The 21178-nt window shown below is 45.1% G+C and overlaps 1 protein-coding gene across 3 annotated transcripts; it reads right to left on the bottom strand.

Moving 5' to 3' along the window:
* Positions 1-1854: 1854 nt before the first annotated feature.
* ERMO2 (Sec23/Sec24 protein transport family protein) lies at positions 1855-20495 on the bottom strand. 3 transcript variants are annotated; one of them, XM_087389252.1, is made up of 14 exons: positions 20281-20495; positions 20016-20136; positions 18852-19921; positions 18630-18768; positions 18268-18458; positions 18029-18136; positions 17691-17894; positions 17321-17552; positions 17068-17217; positions 16656-16812; positions 8026-8153; positions 7584-7906; positions 7244-7426; positions 1855-2283 (listed from the first exon to the last, which is right to left on the bottom strand). In XM_087389252.1, the coding sequence occupies exons 3-14, from the start codon at positions 19905-19907 to the stop codon at positions 2050-2052; spliced, it is 3105 nt and encodes a 1034-aa protein (XP_087245378.1). In that variant the 5' UTR covers positions 19908-19921; positions 20016-20136; positions 20281-20495; the 3' UTR covers positions 1855-2049. The 3 variants fall into 3 exon arrangements, with proteins under 3 accessions (XP_087245378.1, XP_087245377.1, XP_087245379.1); XM_087389251.1 differs by lacking the exon at positions 20016-20136; XM_087389253.1 differs by lacking the exon at positions 20016-20136 and having other exon boundaries at positions 20329-20495.
* Between the last annotated feature and the right edge of the window lie 683 nt (positions 20496-21178).

Genomic DNA, 21178 nt, shown 5'->3' with positions numbered 1-21178 from the left:
TCTCTCTCTCTCTCTCTCTCTCATGGGTGTTGATGCCCGCTTAGTGGCTACACCCCTCATATCATTGCATCAAGTTTCATTTGGTCTCACAGACCTTTTGGCCTTCTGAAGACTTTAATAATCTCTCTCTCTCTCTCTCTCTCTCTCTCTCTCTCTCTCTCTCTCGCTTTCCACACAACTCAAGAAGGTAGTTATTCTCAAATACCTCACTTTACAATATCTCTCTCTCTCTCTCTCTCTCTCTCTCTCTCTCTCTCACACACACACACAAATTTATTGATAGTGCGTGTGCTCTGGTTCGTGTCACAAATGACATGGCACGCAACGAGTCTACAACATGGCGTGAGGGCACATCAATCATGATTTACCTAAGAGGCTGTGTCAATACGCACAATGCCTACGTATTTTAGTCCCGGGTCTTCATCTTGTTTGAAAGTTGATGTGTCATCTTTTTCTTTTTTCCAGTTGGTCTTATACCATGCTTTGATTGTGGTTTTACCTTTGGTTTGATTTAGAAGGTTTTGGATCAGAAGGTGGAGATCACTCTTCCACTGACCTTGACCCTTGACAAAAAGGGAAAAGATGAGGGGGCAAGAAGACGAGGGAAAGTGTGAGAAAGAGTTATGGGAGGGGGATTTTAGAAACAAAAATGAAACATAATTACTAGCCATCGGTCAATCAAGAGAGGATTATTTCCTATTATCTGCATAAAAGACACGAATGATTCAAATATACCAGAGACTCCCTAGGCAGTGAGCTGTGTTCTCTGTAGATAGGCTGGTTTTCTCTCGACAGTCAGTTTCTGCTATGTAATTACCATTACTAGCTCCTAGGATTTCTATGGTGTGTTTCGCAATTTATAGTTGTTCTTTTCTATGAAGAAAAAAGAGAGACAAAAAAATGATGCAAAATATCATGCAAGAACAATGACTTGCCTTGAAGCTTACATTGCAACAAGTATTTTCAATATATCTGAGAAACACTGAATCTTTGAACACTCATTTGTTAATCTCAACCACTTGACTATTGGATATTAAAATGCTACAAATTTGTCCTATTAAAATGCTATAAATTTGTCCAAGTCATGAAAAACCACCCTACTTTACTCTCCTTTGAGGGAATCTTTGAAAACAGCAAGAGTAATGTGAAGGTTCAAAAATGCAGTCGTGGTCGACTCAACAACAATCGTCAAAGGTTTACTTACAGGGCTTGCCTTTCTCTCTCTACTTGTGTATCCAGAAAGCTATAACAGAATTGTGTTTTGTTGTGGTTAGGAACCTCCTTACGCAATATCATCATATACAGCAACCTAACACTGTGCTCCTCATAATTCACTTGTATACATACATACATAGGCAGCAAAGCTTATTACAAACGTGGAAAAGCCTTGATATTTACAAAGAACCACTCAAAAATTGTGCTAGGAAAAAACCAAAGAGAAGCCTTCATAAAATGTGGAAATGCCCGTTTGGGGTATACTTTGATTTACAAAGATAAACCACTCACAGCTCGAGTTTAGAAGGCCAAAACAAACACATACAAGGATTCCTTAAACCTTTAACACATGATAACTTTGAAACAAAGATAGAAGAGGATGTGTAATTCTTTTTACCTTCGTATGATTTATTATCTTCAGAAGGTACACGATTCACCTAATCTTCCACATTCCTGAATCCAAGATTTATGTTTGGCATGACACAAGCATTTCAGAAACAACAGTCCTAAATAGTAAGCACAGATCTTGCTGCATAAAGTTTTCAAGCTTCAAGATTTATTTTTGTTAACAATTAAATTCTGCCCAACAAGGCTTTCTATATTTCCATGAACAGAGGACCACCCAAATGTGCCCAAATGTGGGATTCTACAAAACAAAATTCACATTTAATGGCTGTGGGATATTACAAATTGCCTCTTCTCTTTATACACAACAAAGTCCCTCCTCGGAAAAAATTGTTAAAAAATACACAATCATAGCTGCAGCTATTACACTATCCAAATCATAGCCTCATAAAAAACGCCCAATCCCTAAATATCCCACTAGAAAAGCAATCATGCCTTTTGTTGCACTTGTCGATGAATCTGAACCATCCAATCCGCATATCCAAATGGTCCTGTTGTTCGATCCTCGACAAGGTTGAATAACATCAGATGTCCTTCCCTTGGCTGATCACCTTGCCTGACTACAAGACACTGCTGGTAAAGAGCTGGATTGCTGTCTCTTAATGCTTTCAGTAAAGATGTAAATCGCTTTGACAAGTCATTATTTTGCTCAGAAACAGCAACCTGCATCCAGTTAAAATAACGCCAGGTAAGTGGTGTCGAACACATGACATAGACATAGACCAACAATGGAAGACAGGGCTACTCCATCGTAGCCCTCACTCCTCCCTGCTTTACTCTCTATCTTCTGCATGTGACAATAGGTAGCCCTAATAATTCATACCAACGCAGTTGATAGGATCACAAGAATGCCAATCTTAGCAATGTCCACAATATTGACTACAAGTTGACATCCATACTACATTATCAGCATTGAAAGAAAGAAACTCATGTCGCTGCAATTTCCAGCTATGATTCTAGTAAGTTCACATGAACCTTGCCCGTAAAATGCTTGATCCAGTCCAAGGCAAGGTAGAATCAGAGGAATAATTTATTTTCTAAAGTTCTGAATGTTTCAAATATGATGATGCCACCTAATCTCTCCCTTGAGGCTCAAGCACATCACTACCTAAACTAATCAAATGGCAGGAAAAGATACACTGACAAGGTACAAGCCCCCCCCCGGGTTTTGTCACATGCACCCCTGCACTAGGGAGCATTGTGACACACGTGACCCCTTGTAAGCCCTACTCTAGGGAGAAGTCAGGCACGAGCTACGTGCATCCGTTCCTATTTCCCAAAGTCCCAGGTCATGGCCGAGCAGTTTGGGCCACCAGGGCTGGGCAAAGCATTGCAAGGTATGCACCTAGCAACAAGTTCAAAAGAGGGGAATGTCGCATGCACTAGTGCCAGGCACAGGTGGCAGTATATAAAAGGGGCTTTGCTGCCCCTTATTTAGCATTCAGTACCCACTTTCTCCAGTCTCAGCTTCCTCCCTTTGCCAATCCAGCACCAGAGGCAGCCGTACAGCGGCCCCTACAGATTGCCATTGAAGGCAATACCTCCACGCAGCCTACAGCAGGGTTGACAGCAACAAGGTTTGGCAGTCTATTTCAGCAGCATAGCTCCATCTCCCAGTCACAGTTACGGTAGTTTTCTCAGCTCAGTTTTGTATGCCGATTTGGCACTCATGTACAACTGTAGTCAGGGCATTTATGCCAGCATTATAAATAAAGCAATGTACTATAGTTAGGAAGATCTATGATGTCTCTCATGCTTGAGGTCTCCTTTTGCATTTCATATATTTCTGCAAAATAAGTCCCCACATGTTAAATTGGTATCAGAGCAGCATAATTCCGATCTGAAATAGGTTGGACGGAGTCTTGGCAACAAATCATAGTAATGGGGACGCAACAGGCAAAGGAGGGAGCATGGTGGGGATATACTTTAATTCTGTATGTTGTGCCTACCCGGACTGGACTAGTGACCTATCCTGGACTTGTGGCAGTACCTATCTCCATTAGCCTCTCCCTCCATCGTGCATGGCCGGCTCCTGTCTTCGCCCATGTGCATTTAGACTCTGAACAAAGTAAGAGGGAATGTTTTTTCCTCTGATAATCAATGCTGCAACAGTTGATGGGTCTATCAATCTTCCATCATGAACCCATCCAGCATAGCATCTCTCATGCAAGTGTGCAGGGAGCAGGATTGTCTCTTTGAGCAGAACCGGCTCCTTTCTACGCAACTCTAGCTCTTGCGCGAGCAGAAGAAGAAGACAAAGGAGGATGCAATGACGTTGGACCATTTCCAGCTTCTCCTAAAACAGGAACACCTTGAGGCGGCCGCCGCCAACCTGGCAGCATTGGGGGCCCAGCCCAGGCGAGACGAGAGAAGATCGTTTTACAGCATTAACAGTTTCTCACGGCCTGCTCACAGTTTCTCTACCCATTGAGTCCATCATCCGCTCAAGGGTATCCCACCGTAGAGCATAGTGTAGTGGATTGTCCTTCCGCAGTACCCACAGACAATTTTTCATCCACAGGCAATCCTTTATCTACTCAAGAGTCTTCCATCTCAGAGCAAAGTTCAGTGGACTATTCTGCAGCAATTCAGACATTGGCTTCTCTTGGGTCTACCAATTTGAGGGGTAATTCAATTTCCACAGTAGTTGCATGCAGTTCCTCAACGTCTTCATCCCTAAGGCTATCTTACCTCAATCAGCATCCACACATGATGAGCCTCTTGGGTCTACCACCCATGGGGATCATCCAATTTCTTTAACTTATTCTCTCGGGGTTCCCACCCGAGGGCATCATTCAGTCAGTGCAGTTAAGTCAGATGGGTCTTTCACTCGTCTAGCAGCTTCACATGTCCAGTTAGTTTCTCTGGGCCTCCACCCAAGGAGCTCAATCAGCCGGATCAGTTTTGTCAAGGGAGCATAGAGTTTTCACTATCATTTGTGATGGATCTTCGATCCTTGGAGACATCCCAGGCCCATCAGCAATTGCAGTAGATGGGGTTGTCTAGGTCCCACGGTTCTCTTGGGCATTGCCTTGAAGCTCAGCAAGAGGGGACGCCTCAAGAGTCTACTAGACCAGTTTCCGGCCTAGCAGGAGAGAGTACCCTCATAGCTGAAGTAGCGAGTGTAGCTGTCAGCAGTACAGAGGTTGATGATTCCTCGGTAGTCAGTGAGGATAGTCATGCAGTTCCCTCTTCATTAGATCCAAAGCCACCAGCAGTACCAATGACCAGTGTCCTCACCGCCACTTCCCTTGGTGTGACATCAGTCAGGTCCGTCTCTGTATTCCTCCGAGAGGCATCCTCAATTTTAGATAGTTCATCTTTTGGAGGAGTATCTCTTCCTCCCATCTCTCAGTTCTTTCAAGATGCAACTACTTCATTCGAGATGTTCTCAGCAATTCCATACATCTCACAGTCCTTTCAGTTAGCATCCTCGTTAGTAGGTTCACTGGAGTGGTGCTCAGCAGCTCCTCCATTCCAACGGGCAGCATTCTCTTCAGACTGTTCATTAGAGGAATGTTTCTCAGTCCCCGCCATCTCTCAGTCCCATTGGGACACATCCACAGTTTCAACAGCTCTCGACATCACTCAGAATCTTCGGAAGTTAAGGCTATTTATCCTCAGCAGTTATCTCTCCAATAGAGTAGACAGGTGTATTCCGGCTTTTTCTCACAGCAGTCATGCAGACTGCAATACCTCAGTTTCCACGAGTGCATGTCAGTATTCTAGAGTTTGTGGGCTTTCAGTTTTGGTTGTCTAGCCTCAGTGGCTTTGTCGTCACCCCAACAATTCATGGCATATCACCAGTAGTTCTTTGTGGGCATTGATTGTGTATGCCAGTGGTTGGTAGCCAGTATCATGCCGTTAGCCTTCCAGAGTTCAGTGCCTCCGCATCAATAGCCCAGTCAGTCCTCAATAGTTCACGAGGACAACATGTAGTTCACATTTCCACGAGCCGATCATAGTGCCATACCACCCGTTGATTATGAGTTCGCAATAGTAGCGTGGTGGGATGATTGACCACAGCAGCTCGGCTTCGAGTATTCGCGGCAGTACTGGTTCTCAGGAGTTCCTATTGAACCGCTATGTTATCAGCACAGCATTCGCTCCTCAGCCTTTTGGAGCGATGCCACCTCAATCCCAGTGCCAGATTATGATTTCCCATTTCTTTGAGAATAGTTAAGTTTCGAGCAACAGTTGGTGGTCATCATGCTCACATTCGCTTGGCAGATTAACTCAATCCCTCAGCAGCTACCATCATCTAGAATTTAGGCATAAGGGTATGTCACATACACCCCAGCACTAGGGAGCATTGTGACACACAGTCAGACCCAAGATATTTTGTCGTATGCCGCCCCCTTTGTAAGCCCTCATCCAAGGACGAGTCAGCCACCAGCTACGTGGGACCATTTCTATTTCCCAAAGTCACAAGCCATGGTGGAGCAGTTCGGGTTGCCAGGGCCAAGCATATATCAGAGTATTTGGGCAAGGATTTAAGGCCTTTTGCAGCAGCCCAACCAAGGACCAGCTGGATTTCCCTTGGTCAGCATGTGTTCCTGACCAGACCAGTCAAGTCAGTTAACCCGACCTACAGGTCGGTCAACCAGTAGGCCATTTCCAGGCCTTTGCTGCCCCTTATTGGCATTCAGTACCCACCTCCCTCCAGCCTCAGCTCCCTCCCTTTGCCATGCTAATCCAGCTCTAGAGGGAGCTGTACAGCGCCCCCTCCAGATCGAAAGGCAGCACCTCCATGCAGCTTACAACAGGGTCTAAAACAACAAGGTTGAGGTTTGGCAGTCTGTTTTAGCAGCATAGATCCAGCTCCCACAGTCGCAATTAGGGGAGTTTTCTCAGCTCAGTTCTGTACCCAAATTTGGCACTCATGTATAACAGTAGTCAGGGCATTTTCCAGCATTACAAATAAAGCAGTGTACTATAGTTAGGAAGATCTCTGGTGTGTCTCATGCTTGAGAACTCCTTTTGCATTTCATACTTTTCCGCAAACCTGAGAGGAAATGATGTGGTTCCATGATAGTCATGGCACAGTCCTGTTTAAGTGCAACCATCAAAATGCTTGGAGGAGCTTAGAATTAACAAGATCAGACAGATAGCTTTATAAATCCAGCAACATGCCCAAACTCCTCCTCTAAAAACGCAACATAGTGCAGTTTCAATCTCATGATAGTCACTTGTAAGGTTGGGACAGATGTGGTAAATTTCAAGAAATGTCTTAACTTTGATCACACACATGCAGAATGTTTTCAGACCCAAATATAAACAGTTTCTTCAAAATAAATGCAGAATCTTTTCAGACCAGACAGATTCTTCAAAATAGAGCATTCATCAAAGGTCAACCTACACAATTCTCCCAGTTATCAACTAAATTAAGACTGAAGAACATAAATTGCGACAACACAACTTTCATAATGAAGTAAATCATTAGTCACACATAATCAGATTATGAACACACGATTAAAGATTCATGCTTAAGTCACAACCACTATCCCTAAGTCAACTTGACTCACGTATGTACCAAAATTCACAACTGATAACAATATACTGCTACCAAGCAGAGTCAAAATGCCTGAACCCGCTTCTCATTAGCAGAAAAACAGCTACTTACCTTGCTGAGGTCAGTACTGTTTGCAGCTTGCATTCCCAGCAGGTGAACAATGAAATCTGATGGCAGGACTTTCCCCAACCAAATGACAAAACGCAAGCCATCATTCAAAAGGAAAGCTCCGCGAGGATCCATCTTTTCAGCAGTCAAGGGCAATGGCTGGATCGACTTGATATCAGCTCCACTCTTTAGCTCATGTCATGAACACAAAAAGGCAGGGTCAATACAAAAGTAGAGGGTAGACAAGCTAGCATTGATCAAAGAAAAAGGCTTGGATTCACTTTGTTCCTAAGTGCCCCTACATTCCTTTGAAGGCATCCTACAACAAGGGAAAAGCAAAGACCTTGAGAAGATAATCATCCAGGCGAATCAATGATGGGTAGAGAAGCTGTAAAAGTCGCGAAGCAGACATGACCATCATGTCAAAACCAGCTGCTGAGCGTTCATCAAGTGTGGCATCTGTATAGCCTCCCCGCAGAGCAAGGGATTTATATAGGGACAAGCAATATAGGGGCAGAAGCTTCAAGGACTCTGGATAGATAAGCCGCCCAGTCAAAGGATGCTGTACACCGTAAATATTGCGATATTCACGCAGGCTACGAACTAGCTTCACCTGTATCGACTGCCGTACATCTTCTAGTTTTGAGACAAGTGATTTCTCTAGGGCTGCATATAAAAAATCACAAACCAATTTAGTATATGCTCTCATCAATTCTTGAGACATGTAAAGCCAATATTGTGATAGAATGACAAAGACACTACAATGTAGGAACATTGATTCATACCTAGCCTGGTCATGAGAGTCATGATAGCACCTGTATCAGCACTACGATACATTTCACTGAGGTCTGTAACAAGAGGTGCAGCCAAAGTATGTATTCTGATGCGTCTCTCCCCATTTGATGATGTGTATCTGACAAAAAAGTTAAGTACACTTTTCCACTAGAAGTAACAATGCCAACAATGTAAAATGCACATAGGTGCCTGTGGAGAAAATATGACATAACTATGGCAAAGAGAAGTATCCCACATAGAACAATATGCCAAACATTAGAGAGAGACTTCTGCTGTACAGCAACCAAGCAATTGTATAATCCCTATGACTATCATTAGGTTGCCCAAACATAGAGCAGGCCAAGTCATCAAACCCTCCTAAATACAAAAGCTCTGATGAAGCACCCAAAAAATAATGCCTTCACAGCTTGATCCAAAATACATGCAAGTATACAAATTCCTAAAGAGCATAAGACAGTTCTGGACCTTGGGTCCAATTTAAGAAAGGCTCCTAGTGAACCAAAGACATCATTTACAAGCAACATTGCAACTCACCTCCAAGAGGTATCCTTTAGCAAACAGATAGAAAAATAACATGATTGGCCTCTCTTCCCATATGGATTCTCCTTAATCATTAGCCTTAGTTAGAGCCTTCCTTAATCAACTTTCTGCTATTAGCAACCTAGGGTTAGCCAAGGATGAACTCGAATGTCTCCTTAGGATTAGGATAAACAAAAAATTCCTTAGACAAGAGGTGTCTTTACTTCCCTTGCTCATCAGCTCATAATTCTGAGCAAGCCCATGTGCCAGTGTCATAATCTCTCACCCTAAATCTTCTAGCGTACCACTGAATATCAGAGCGGAGACCATGGAGAAACTTATCGATTTTCTCTTACTACTATCAGCAACTGAATGGCCACTTAAGTGAGACGTTTCACATAGTGGCTGACAGATTCTGCGGGCCATTGGGCAAAAAATGGGCACAAAGATGGTCCATATACTGTGGTGGCAAATGGGCTCACATGTCCTCCTCCAAATCATACCTGGCTATCTCTCTGATCCGCATTACAGTGGCCTTTGTGCCGTTGTGCCACCGGAAGCAAGGACACGCTTCTTGTTGTCCTATATATGCACAATGGTAAAGTAGCTCTGAAAATGATTGAGCAAAGGCAAGAGCACTAACAGGTCTGATTTCCAGCTCAACTTCCCTTTCCATTTATGTCGGTTGTATGTCACGGTTTTTCTTTCATCACTCCATTTTGTATCATCGAATGCTGCTTTAACTTGTCAATGGAGATCAAGAACTTGAATTGGAGAGAGGATTTTGCAAAAATCTGATCTGCATTTTCCCATACAGTATTATCCAACTTAATGTAGATCAGATATATTCCTGTCAAAACATTCTTCAAGATTTTATCAACACCACTACATTCAAAATTAAAATAGGTTATCAAAAAACGGTCTTCCATTTTTCTAGCATTGCTCCAAAATGTTGTCACAACCTTTCCCTGTAACTCATGCTTTCCGTATTAGAGCTTGTTGTACTGCGCTTGACTGTTACACTAACTGTTACATAGTTTACAATAAATTTTATTAACTTCAATGCTTAGATTTTCAATTTGCATACCTTCAGTCTGATGACCACTCGTGATGACCATTGGCTTCAATTGTTGCTATTTCCTTCTTCTGACATGTTGTCCACTGGTGTGTCTGTTAGAATATCATCTTGACTTTCATTTTGTGGCCCTACTAAAATCTTCACATAAAGCAAACCTCACCATCATCATGGGGCTTAGATAACCATTTGGCATACTTTTGCAAGGATGTCTTTGATTGGGTGGCCTCCTCTTGAAAAATTTTTAAGAATGACATCTGTTTGAATATCTCCTTCCGTCTTGTATCTATGTCTTCTTTGATAATTCTTTTTTACTATCAAATGTAGTTTTGGATGGTCTCTGTTTGTCAATGAGTAGAAGTTGTCTTTGCCTGACTTATCAATTTCCAGTGCTGAGTGCCTCCAATGAAACCTTTTTCAATAAACTACTTTCTAAAGTTGAAAGATTCTTTGTATGTTGTCAATAAAGTCCTCAATATGATAGTTGGAAGTTACCCATCAAGATTGCTTACATAATCTCCTTAGTTCATGAAGAATCCGATCTTGAAAACTTGCAATGTGATTTTCTAATAAACCTGGCTCCAATCTTCTTTCACTAATGAGCTTGAGTAAAACGTGCCTTTCAGTTTCTTGGCTTGTTAAATTTATCATTCCATGTTGAGAATGAGAGAGAGAGAGAGAGAGAGAGAGAGAGAGAGAGAGAAGAAGAAAGAAAGATAGATATATTAACGTCTGCAAGAGGCCTCGCGGGCCTATGAGACAAAGTGCAAAACCAAAAGGTAACTCATACAAGCTACTAGGGGCTGAAGCAAAGGGCTCACTAAGGCCCTTGCTGAGTGCTAAAGTGCTAAGCTAGTGAGCAAAATAGTAGAAGAGCAAAATATCTCAGAAGAGTATCAGTTGCTCAGAACTAACGTCCCTAGTACATGCCTAGGTTCCATATATCCAGATAACATGGTGGCTCTCTAATCAGATGTGAGCTCTCGTATGTGTCTATCGAGCTGTCTCTCGATGCGGTGGAGGGCGTGGTCTCCTCAATCTCTGGATCCGGTGGGCTACGTCGAGGGTGATGCCTTGTCTCTAGTGGTCACCTCTGAAGAGGGCTGAAATAGGCCGTACTAAGATCATGCATGCTCTGGTCCCTCATCGTGTCACACGTGGAATGCGTGCCTCTCGTCTGGCAACATCGCGACGGGGACTCCTACCACTAGTCCATGATGCTCTCGTCTCATCAAGCTCTCCTCTCCCTCAATCTCATCGGCAGCTGACTCAGATGCATAGAAATCTGTAACAAGTGTCTGTGCTCTGTCAATCTCGATGGCCTGTGGCATCAATATATACCTAGATGAATCCAGGAACATTCCCAAACTCATCCTCTAAAACACAACATAGTGCAGTTTCAATCTCATGATAGTCACTCATAAGATTGAAAACCATAACCTCCATCACGCATAGCAAGGACTAGCTACTATGACATCCCCACTGACGTCATCAGCGCCCAACAGTGGGGGTAGACCATAGTATAAAAGTATGGTCTCACACATACAAATCCACACACCCACACATACTTGAGCATCCATTTATACAAAGTCTTCATACTGAGTTTCTGTCGGCACTCCCGAGGTGAAGGGCAAACTCAGCCATGACGAAGGCCAGCACTAAAGGAGAAGGCTAATCAAAAAGTAGTCCAAATCTCTTCATTCAAGCTACAACTGCTTGTGAAGTCTAAACAATTTCATTTTAGTGTCTCCCAAACAAGCATCTAAATCTAATACTAGCTGATAGGGCAACGCACCATTTAAGATAGAATTATCACAATACCAGCAGGCCGCAACTTGGACGAAAACTTCAATCCCTACTACTCTCGGATCTGTCGCATCAATATATCTCTTTGTTGTCGCATCTCAGTCAAATAAAGCCCAACACAAACCTCATCAGAAAAATGGATCAGCCGCGTAAGTGGACCAAAGCCATGCCCCTCCTAAATGAGACAATGATATTACCCTCGAATCTCATAATGGACTAGGCAGACACATAGAAAGTGCTCCTCGGTCTCGATCTCCTCCATCCGGCACAACAGTGTGCATATCCTTTGCTTTCTCGATATCCTGCAGCTCTCCATGCTTCGATCCGCAGCTAATGTGACAAGACTCGCAACTAGCCGATGGCGATCGTCAATGCATGTGAGACTCTCCTATTCTCGAGGTACTCAGGTTTGATTGACGAGACCATGCTCCGAGACCCTCAAGAAGTGGTCATGGTAGAACTGGATCTTGGTGGGGAACTCCTTCTCCCCCTAAGCCCTAGATGCATGTAGCTGGAGGAGGTCTGACCATATGATATGGTTGATCTCATCTCGTGGGATTACCTCGGGTGGTGCATCCATGCTGAACTGAAAGGGGGAAAATCTGTCCATCTAAATGCCGTGACTACCAAACCATGTAGATACCCGTGTGTACCATGATGTATCAACAACGCTCCCTCCTAGCTGTTTGAAAGACTCTAATGCTAGTCTCGATAATCTCCACTGGGGTAAGACCCAAACTTAGCGGAGGAAAAGTCACTGTCTGGAAGATGGCATCAACCTGGAGGGGTCAAGGCGAACTCTGCCTGTATGATCTGATGGAGCTTGCTCCGAATTATCATGGATCCTATAATCACCTGTAGCCTCTCAAATCTCTTCCACTCTGTCGCTGAAATATCACTCCCCAAGAAAGGTGTTGCATACATGGCAGTCGATCTCACCACGGTGTCGAAAAGCCAACCCTTCGTCGGAGGGTCCTGAAAGTGTGCCTGGAAGCATCACCTCTCTAGTCGAGGCAAAGCACCTCGCCCTCGATTGAGTCGTGCCGTACCTGCATGGGTCATCGTGCAACCTGGTCCAGTGAACACAACCCCCAAGTATGTGTAAGACTGCACTATCTCAATTGGAACATCTCAGTATGTGAAACTATGGCGACAGGCTATTGCTCGGGAGGTGTTGAAGATCATAACTTGGTTTTCCCAAGGTTAACTGTCAAGTCTCTCTCTGCAGAACATCTCCAGAGCCTAGGGAGACATAGGGCACCTGCCCAGAGAAAAGAGTGAGAAGAAGGGGCTGCCACATGGACAGCAAATGAGGGCCAAAGGGCCTAGATATGGAGCCCCAAGAGAGGCCCAACCAGTTGGCCAGGGGGGGAAATTGAACCGACCAGCAGCCGGCCATTTAACGCTGCTTGGTCGGTAGGTTTGCCAACATTTGGGGCCTATAAAAGGAGAGGCTTGATGCCTCACAATTCATTCACTTGGAGCAGCACTTCCGGGAGCAGGAGCAGCAGCAGACCAGCCACCTGTGAACCTCCATCCAGAAGAAGACAAGTGGGCTGTAGAGCTGCAGACCTAGCTCAGCAAGGTGCTGCCCACCTAGGCTGGCTTCTGGACAGCAAGGTGGAAGGGATCACGATGAAGAGTATTACATACGCTCGAGGTGGTGCACGCGGGCTCGAGTCTAGAGATATCTGGCAGATAGTAGAAGTACCTTGTGGTAAGATCAAAGGACCATACTCTGGTGGGACTTTGGATCTCTCTCTTTGTATTGTGTCCATAGCTTTGGACAGAAATATATTGTTTCGGTGGTTTATATATCTCGCTGGATCATTGTCTATTGACAAGTCTGCACATCTATCTGATACACGTAAGTTTAAGAAGTTTGTGATTCCACTCCCACACACACACTTTGTGAGCTCTTGGGCTATTCTATCAGTCTTCCATTGTGCATAGCCTCTGTTGGTCGATTTCTAACATGGTTTTGGGCTGTAGCCTGTACGTATGCCCCTAGCACTTTGATGTCCATTGGCGTCATTGCACATCATATCTTAACGCAAGCCTTGATATTCTCCATACAAAGATTTTGCTTGTGACCTTTTTTTTTTTCAAGAACTAGCTTTCCAAGCTTGGAAAGTGAATCTATCGCTTGCATGTCTTGCAGGCTTCGGATGTAGCTTAACCTTTCCATCTCTAGGCCTCTTGATTCAAAGAGAAGAATAGGGCATGGTCTCTTTGATTCCTAGAAAGCTGATCAAGAATGCTATTGGACCTGAGCTAGATGATTGCACGTGTCCTTTGACATGCTCTATTCCCAAACCCCAACAACAAACTCTTTCAAATACTTGAGATAGCTGCCTAGAAAAGAGGATGGAGGATGGCTGGTGACAAATCCTATGCTTTTGAGAACTCTTGTAGGTCAGCTCACATTGTTCAAAGTGACTCCGCCAAGTTAGTGCTTTTAGCGGGTAGTTTTAGCACATAGTGCTAAAAAGGAGGATGGAGGGGGAGGACTATACAACAGAGTTACGGGAAACGGGGAAACGGAAACAAAAACGTTTCGGGATTTTTGAGAGGGGGTGAAACGGGGAAACGCCACGTCATCAAGGGGGTTTACAAAAGGGGGTGAATCGGGGGGGAGAGCAACAGGCAGAAGGGCGAAAACACGCGACGGCGGGCGGCGTTTTTCCTTGTTTTTGCCCTCTTTTTAGGTCAGACCGAAACGGCGCATTTCAGGTCTGAAACGGCATTTCAGATGCCGTTTCGGCGTTTCTGATCGCCGTTTCAGACTGCGTTTCGCGTTTCAGGGCCGTTTCACGTTTCGGGGGGTCTGGCACGGCCGAAACGGCGTTTCGGGTCTTTGATGCGCCGTTTCAGCGTTTCAGCCTCAACCCTCTTCTCTCCACTCATTGTTCTCATGATATGGTTTGACATCTCACTCCCTCATCTACTAAAGCACTCTATTCTCCCTTTTCAGCCTCTCTCTCTCTCTCTCTCTCTCTCTCTCCCCTCTTTATAGACCACCTACGCGGAGAGGGTTCGCTCTTGGCTGACTTGATGGTGCAAATACTGTTGTACACAGATGACATCAGCAGAGGGATTGCAGAAACATCTAGCCACCCTTAGTATTTTCCTCTTATCCATTTGAGCAGTACTACGTTTTGCTCCAGCTTCTTGTTTGCTTCCCGCACTCCACTGCCATTCCATTGCTTCCTCTGCCCGAGTCCTCTTTAAACTAGGATGTATTCATGCTTCACTTGTGTGTGTGTGTGTGTGGGGGGGGGGGGGGAGTGGAATCACAAATTTCTTAAACTTACGTGCATCAAATAGATGTGCAGACTCGTCAATAGACAATGATCCAGTGAGATATAGAAATCACTGAAACAATATATTTCCGTCCAAAGCTATGGATACAATACAAAAGAGAGAGATCCAAAGTCCCACCAGAGTGTGGTCCTTTGATCTTACCACAAGGTACTTCTACTATCTGCCAGATATCTCTAGACTCGAGCCTGCGTGCTCCACCTCGAGCGTATGTAGACTCTTCGTCCTGATCCCTTCCAGCTTGCTGTCCGGAAGCCAACCTAGGGGGGCAGCACCTTGCTGAGCTAGGTCTGCAGCTCTACAGCCCACTTGTCTTCTCCTCGATGGAGGCCCATAGGTGGCTGGTCTGCTGCTCCTGCTGCTCCCTGAAGTGCTGCTCCAAGTGAATGAATTGTGAGGCATCAAGCCTCTCCTTTTATAGGCCCCAAATGCTGGCAAACCTACCGACCAAGCAGCGTTAAATGGCCGACTGCTGGTCGATTCAATTTCCCCCCCTGGCCAACTGGTTGGGCCTCTCCTGGGGCTCCATATCTAGGCCCTTTGGCCCTCATTTCATTGCAGGGGCCTAGCCCCTATGCAGGCCTGCCTGGCCGACCTGTGTGGGCTATAAATATGCCCCCAGGGCCAGTCCCTTGCAGCCCTCCTTGCTGCTGCTGCTCCTGGCCAACTGGGTGCCCACTCTCCAGCTCTAATCCAGGGCCTCCAAACAGGCTCAAAACCTGCTCCACATCTGCGCTTATCCATCCTGCACATCCCGCCACGTGGCAGCCCTGTTTCTCCTGCGCAATCAGGTCCTCTCTCCATGTGGACAGCCTCTGGATCTCCTTCTGCCAGATCTGCCTTCCAGGAAGGCCTTCCATTGCCAGGTATCTCTTCATATGTGCTGCCCACATGACAGCCATCATGCTGTCCATGTGGCAGCCCCTTCTTTTCACTCTTCTCTCTGGATGCCCTAGGTGTCCCTCCTCCATGGTCTCCTCATATGGGGGCTTACAGATGGGGAGGTGACCTTTCCAACAAACCAGTCCCTTGGCAAAGGCAAAGAGCACCTTGATGTGATACATCCTACCACTGGAGATATGAGCCAAGATGGCACATGGAGGGGCAGGTCCAAGAACCCCAAGAGAGCTTTTGTGCCTCTTCAAATTGTTAGGACAGAGTAGCACACTATTTTCGAGTGTGCAACGTTCTCAAAAGGTATGGGACCAATTGTGTCCAAACCTCAAGGACGACACTACAGCCCTCTTCCTCTCAACAGGCACGTATATCGTTAAATCATGGAGCACGCAAAGTGCTTGCAGGTATGAGGCGAATTGTGTCGAACCTGTCAAGGCGCGACACTACCGTCCTCTTCCGAACGCACCAACACATTGGGCACGCTTTCCCTTTTGGTGTTTTCCGCACTTTGTCCCATAGGCCTGCGAGGCCTCCCGCGGAGGTTAATCTCTCTCTCTCTCTCTCTCTCTCTCTCTCTCTCTACACACACAAGTTCAACACATATAAATATACATACATACATACAACATATAAAATATGCAGAAATACGTACATACGTATGTATGTATTCATATCTCTATTTTTTTTTAGATACATCCAGGTGCATGCCCAAACTCGCCTTCTACGTATGTATATATGTATTCATACCTCCATCTATATTCATATCCCTGTATCCCTGTGTGTGCATTCACATGCCCACATGTACATAAATGCATTATTTTCCATGCCTGAGTTAAATTTCAAATTTAAGCATAGTGATAGGACTAGGCTCATCAGTGTATCTGATACCAGACTAAGAATATTGAAAGGAGTATCTGCCTTTGGAGCAAGGCATCTCAGGAACATGTTGGCATGCTGGGACAAGCAATAGCATCCTAGATGATCCAATAATTGGAAGGATACAGCAAAGCAACTTGAAAATACACCGTTTGAGACGTTAAAAGTGTATCTTCAAGTGTCAGCTGCATTGCAAATGCTTTATCACAATCAACAGCTGGAAGTGCCATGAGATCCGAACTCCGCAGCATAAAATGCCCATGAAAAGTATTGAACCGAACTCCTGTGCACAGAAACATATGGCTTGACATTTTCAGAATTCACCAGGTCATAAAACTACTCCACAAACTGCACATCGAATAAGAAGGCAAGAAGTTATAAAGCATCATTAGGAGTAACGACGATATGAAATTACAACCAGCACATTCAATCATGGCCGCAGTATATGGAAACCTCAAAGTACGTCTAAAGTCTTTATGGCAGCCTCCTACAAAAATAATCCATAAAAAATGCTTAATCTGAACTCAGAATCATGCACCTTTTCCACAACGTATTCTCATCACAGCCTCCCATGCTGTTTCCCGTGTGAGGTCCCTGGCAAGATCATAGCTAAACTTCTCTCTGTGCAAGTGGGGCTGAAATGAAGGATAATAATACACTTGTCCAGCAGTATATTTCACCAATGTACCTGCCACCAGAGAGCTATTTCTCTCAGAAGAACATGCTGATGGTTACAAGTCATTAATTGCCACCAGGCAGTAGTATTCCTGATGAGTATGCAAAAAAAATACCTAATGAGACCAGATCCACGTAGTTCTCAGCAAATGCATAGAGGTTGACCCCAATTTGAAACTTGGAGAATTCAGCTGCCATTTGCTTGTAGAAAGGATCCTCTGCATTACGCAATGAAGGCTCCCTATCTGACCCATATGCACGTGGATCATCTCCCCTAATCTTGAGCCGACCTACACCCAGGGAAGGCAAGGTACTTTGGAACATTAACAGCTTGCCTCCAAGTTGGCTCTGCACGAGAACAAAACCCTAGTTAATCATTAGAATATAACAGAGAACAGTACTTAAAGAATGCAGCACAAGCCCACACTGGCAAAAGTGCATTGGTTCCATTTCAGAAATGGAAAATAATGTATGAGAATCACATACCATAATCATAAAGACTGCACGAAGGGCTGGCCCGACAGCGGATTCAACATTCAAATTGTTCTCAAACATGGATGGAAGACTGTCCAACAATGCTTCCACCACTGTCCGAGACTCTGATAAATTTACAAGTAGATCATCTGGCATTGGCAAAAATGGATCGTCCAAATCGGCCACCACCATCATTTGAGGTTGTGTCAATGAAGACTGGTACAAACATCCCAGTTCGATTCAGACCACCAAAAAGTTCCTTCCTTGAAATGAATCAAATCTCATTCTACACCTTATCAACTCCAAAACAAAAGGTCACACATCGCATGACTGCAGGTGTCAAGACTAACCTTTAAGCTATAGAAATGCAAAGTACTATCAAAAGTCAAAAATCCAATCTGAGTCCTTGGGTATCCAGGAAGCTTGTCCAAACAAGATTTTATCGTATCCACTGCAATCTGCATGATTCTCACCATGGCACATTGAAACGCTCTAAATCAGCCCTTGTTATTTTCTTTCACGCCCAAATCTGAGCACTTGATGGAATAAGGAAAAGAGATTAAGGTATGAAAATAGTCTCGATTGTTACCTGCAGCATTCCAGTCTTGATTGCAGATGAAGACACGTCAATGAGAAAAAAGTAAACTGGTGGCATTGGAGGCCGTACCATGTACTCAGCAGGGGCAACAAATTCTACACTTCCCTGGGATAATTCTGGACGTTCATCTGCATCTCGCCGTCTTCCATTTTGATCAAGTGGACAAAAGTACTCTGATGGAACTGCATGAAGACACCTTCTATCACACAGAGTATAACATAAAACCTATAATCTACTAATACACATAGAAGACAAGAAGGGGGAGCCACTGCACGTACATGAAACATACTTTCCACCCTTTATCACTATTACACAAGGCATCTACATTCAACAGTGGCAGGTTAGATGCTTACCTTCATTTAGTAACCCGCATACATTACATCTCCACCGTCTTCCACCATCAGTAAAAACTGCATATGGATTAACATATGTCCGGCATCGACGACACCGAATAATACCTGAAGTGCCAAAATTGATAACAGGGACCTCCTCCTGCAACAAGAAAAGCAAAAGTATGCAGCCACACAATTGTGATTTCTTTGCAACCATATGGAACTTAGGTTGCTACCACTTACCTTAGAAGGAGCCTCTGCAAGCGGATGTGCAACTGCGCCAAGAGGTAGATGCCACCGAGCTACCAAAGAGTGAGAACTGGGAAGAGAACTGCATGTTAGACGAAGGTATCTGGAATGACAGTTGGCTGTCCACGATGATGGGGGGTATTCTGATGGTTCTGATGGTCGTGGTAAAGAATTTGGATCAACAGTTGCCTCCATGGATCCTGGCAGAGTTGCCATGGACAATGACTGAAACTCCTCTGCAAGCCCTTGTACATTTCCAAAAGGAGGGGCTGCACCAGGGTATGGAAGAGAAGCTCTGTTTGCCTGTCCGTCTGGGTAGGTTGATGTGACGGGAGGCTGTCCTCCAACATAAGGTGGATATTGAGGGATAGGCTGCAGTCCAGGCTGTGATGCAGGCGGCCTGAATGTCGGCTGAGGGTGAGGCTGAGCTTGAGAAGGTGGTGCAGTGGGAAAACCTTGTGAAACGGGTTGAGTTGGAATTCCTGGCATTGCAGAAGCAGAGGTCACTAGAGGAGGGGGCTGATAAGTAGATGTAAAAGACTGAGATGATCCGAAGATAGGTGGAGCTCTTCCTGGCACTGCGCCTGCTGGATTTATAGAACTGGGAAACGACCCAGAAATGCTCGTTTGATTGACTGGAGTTGCTATTTGGGAGGCAATGGGAGTTGAAACATTGGGGAATGCGGGCCTCGAGGGAGGGGCTAACGAAGGGCCAGCATTAGGAGGAGCAAATCCTGTAGGAGGACGTGGGAACGCGGTAGGCACCGTTGCCCTTTGATATATCTGCCCAGATGCTGCCGACGGTGGTGCAGCGATTGCCCCAGGACCGGTTGAAGGGGGTCGGAACACTTGACTTGAATATGAAGGAGGCGCTGGAGACCTCGTTGGATACTGAGTCGGGCCTGCTTGCGCGGCATACGGTGTCCCTGGTGGCGGGTAACCAGTCCCAACGGGGTAGAAAGGTTGCGCATTTGAAGCTGAGCCTGGATTCAGTTCACCAGCGGACGATCCCATTCCGGCAGAGCCTTGGCGCGATGGTGTCGATGCCATCCTTGATATCTAAGCTGCTCAAAAGAATTAACGGGGCTGAACATGAGAAACCAGCTATCTACAATTTGAGAAATTAACATCCCACATCATTTCCATCAGAGATCGCACCAGCGCGCTGCAACACGGATCAAGGAAAACGATCTGCCGTGGTGTTGGCAGGCGAGCCGTGCGAGCTACGCTTGAACGAAATTTCAGTGTCGCAAGACTCTCTCCTCTCGAGGAGGAGGGACTGGAAACAAAATCGGCGATCTTCAATGAAAGAAAAGGAGGGAGAAGGCGAAAAAGGTTGGGATCGAAGCAATTGAATGCGAAAGACGGGATCGAAGAGAGAAGAAAGCGGAAAATTGAGGGAGGGAAAACGAAGGAAGGGTACCTGGAAGGGGAGAGGGGAAGGGAGGAGTCAGGAGGAGGGGGGGATCACCATGGAAGGAGCAAATCGATGGAGTTACTACTGCTGCTGTTGATGAAGATACCCTAAAACGCCATAGCCAGAACTGTGCAAAGCTCCAAAGCTGGCCGCCTGCACCTCCTCCTCTTCTTCTTCATCAACCACAATCCTCTTCCTTCTTCTTCTTCTTCTTTTCAATAACAATGACTTAGTTTATACTCTCTCACATACATACCCCTCTACAAACATACATACATACCTATATATGTCTTTCTTGGTTCACATTCATTCGTCAACTCCATCGTTGACCACACAATGACCTCCATCACCTTCCCACATATATTTCCTTCCTCACCACTTCCTCAGCTTTCGCCACTCATGCCTCTCGCCTTCCGTCCTCCCCATTCACTGCCACTCGGCTCCCAAAGGACACTGGAGTCCTCTGCAGACATGGCGTTTCGTTTTCGACACCTAACATGCTGTGCAGGGTGCCGTGCCAAACAACGTTGGCAATCCTAATATAGTGCTTGGATAATTGGCAATTGTCTGGAGGTGGACATCAACCTAACCATATCGAGAGTGATGGGTGTGTGAGAGTACGTATGAGTGACAATGAGGAGATCTTACCCCGCGCAAAGGTGCTTGAAAAATCTCTCTCTCACACACACACACAACGACCTCATGGTGCAACCTTGATGCTACTACTAGCCCTAGCTTATTATTTGTGAAAAGAACAAGAATAATAATGAAGAACTAGAAATTTAATTCACCCATATTCATTACTGGGATCCATGGTAGTTTGAATCTAGGTCTATTGTCCAACTTCATAATACAAAACCTCGATCCAGATCGCCACCAACCTGGATCTTCATAGTATCTGTAA

This window comes from Dipteris shenzhenensis, chromosome 18 (genome assembly GCF_047967505.1).
Source record: "Dipteris shenzhenensis isolate YYH24624 ecotype China chromosome 18, Dip_SZ_1.0, whole genome shotgun sequence".
Taxonomy (NCBI): domain Eukaryota; kingdom Viridiplantae; phylum Streptophyta; class Polypodiopsida; order Gleicheniales; family Dipteridaceae; genus Dipteris; species Dipteris shenzhenensis.
This window is presented reverse-complemented; position numbering and strand designations above follow the sequence as displayed.

Bases quoted from the DNA above. Each gene is read 5' to 3' on its own strand.
- ERMO2 (XM_087389252.1), bottom strand. From the start codon at position 19,907: ATGGCATCGACACCATCGCGCCAAGGCTCTGCCGGAATGGGATCGTCC. The intron at 17,218-17,320 runs GTATTTTTTTTG...CTCTGGTGGCAG, and splicing joins CGTGGATCTGGTCTCATTAG to GTACATTGGTGAAATATACT. The intron at 8,154-16,655 runs GTATCCTTCCAA...CTTTTTTGTCAG, and splicing joins TATTTTCAAGTTGCTTTGCT to ATACACATCATCAAATGGGG.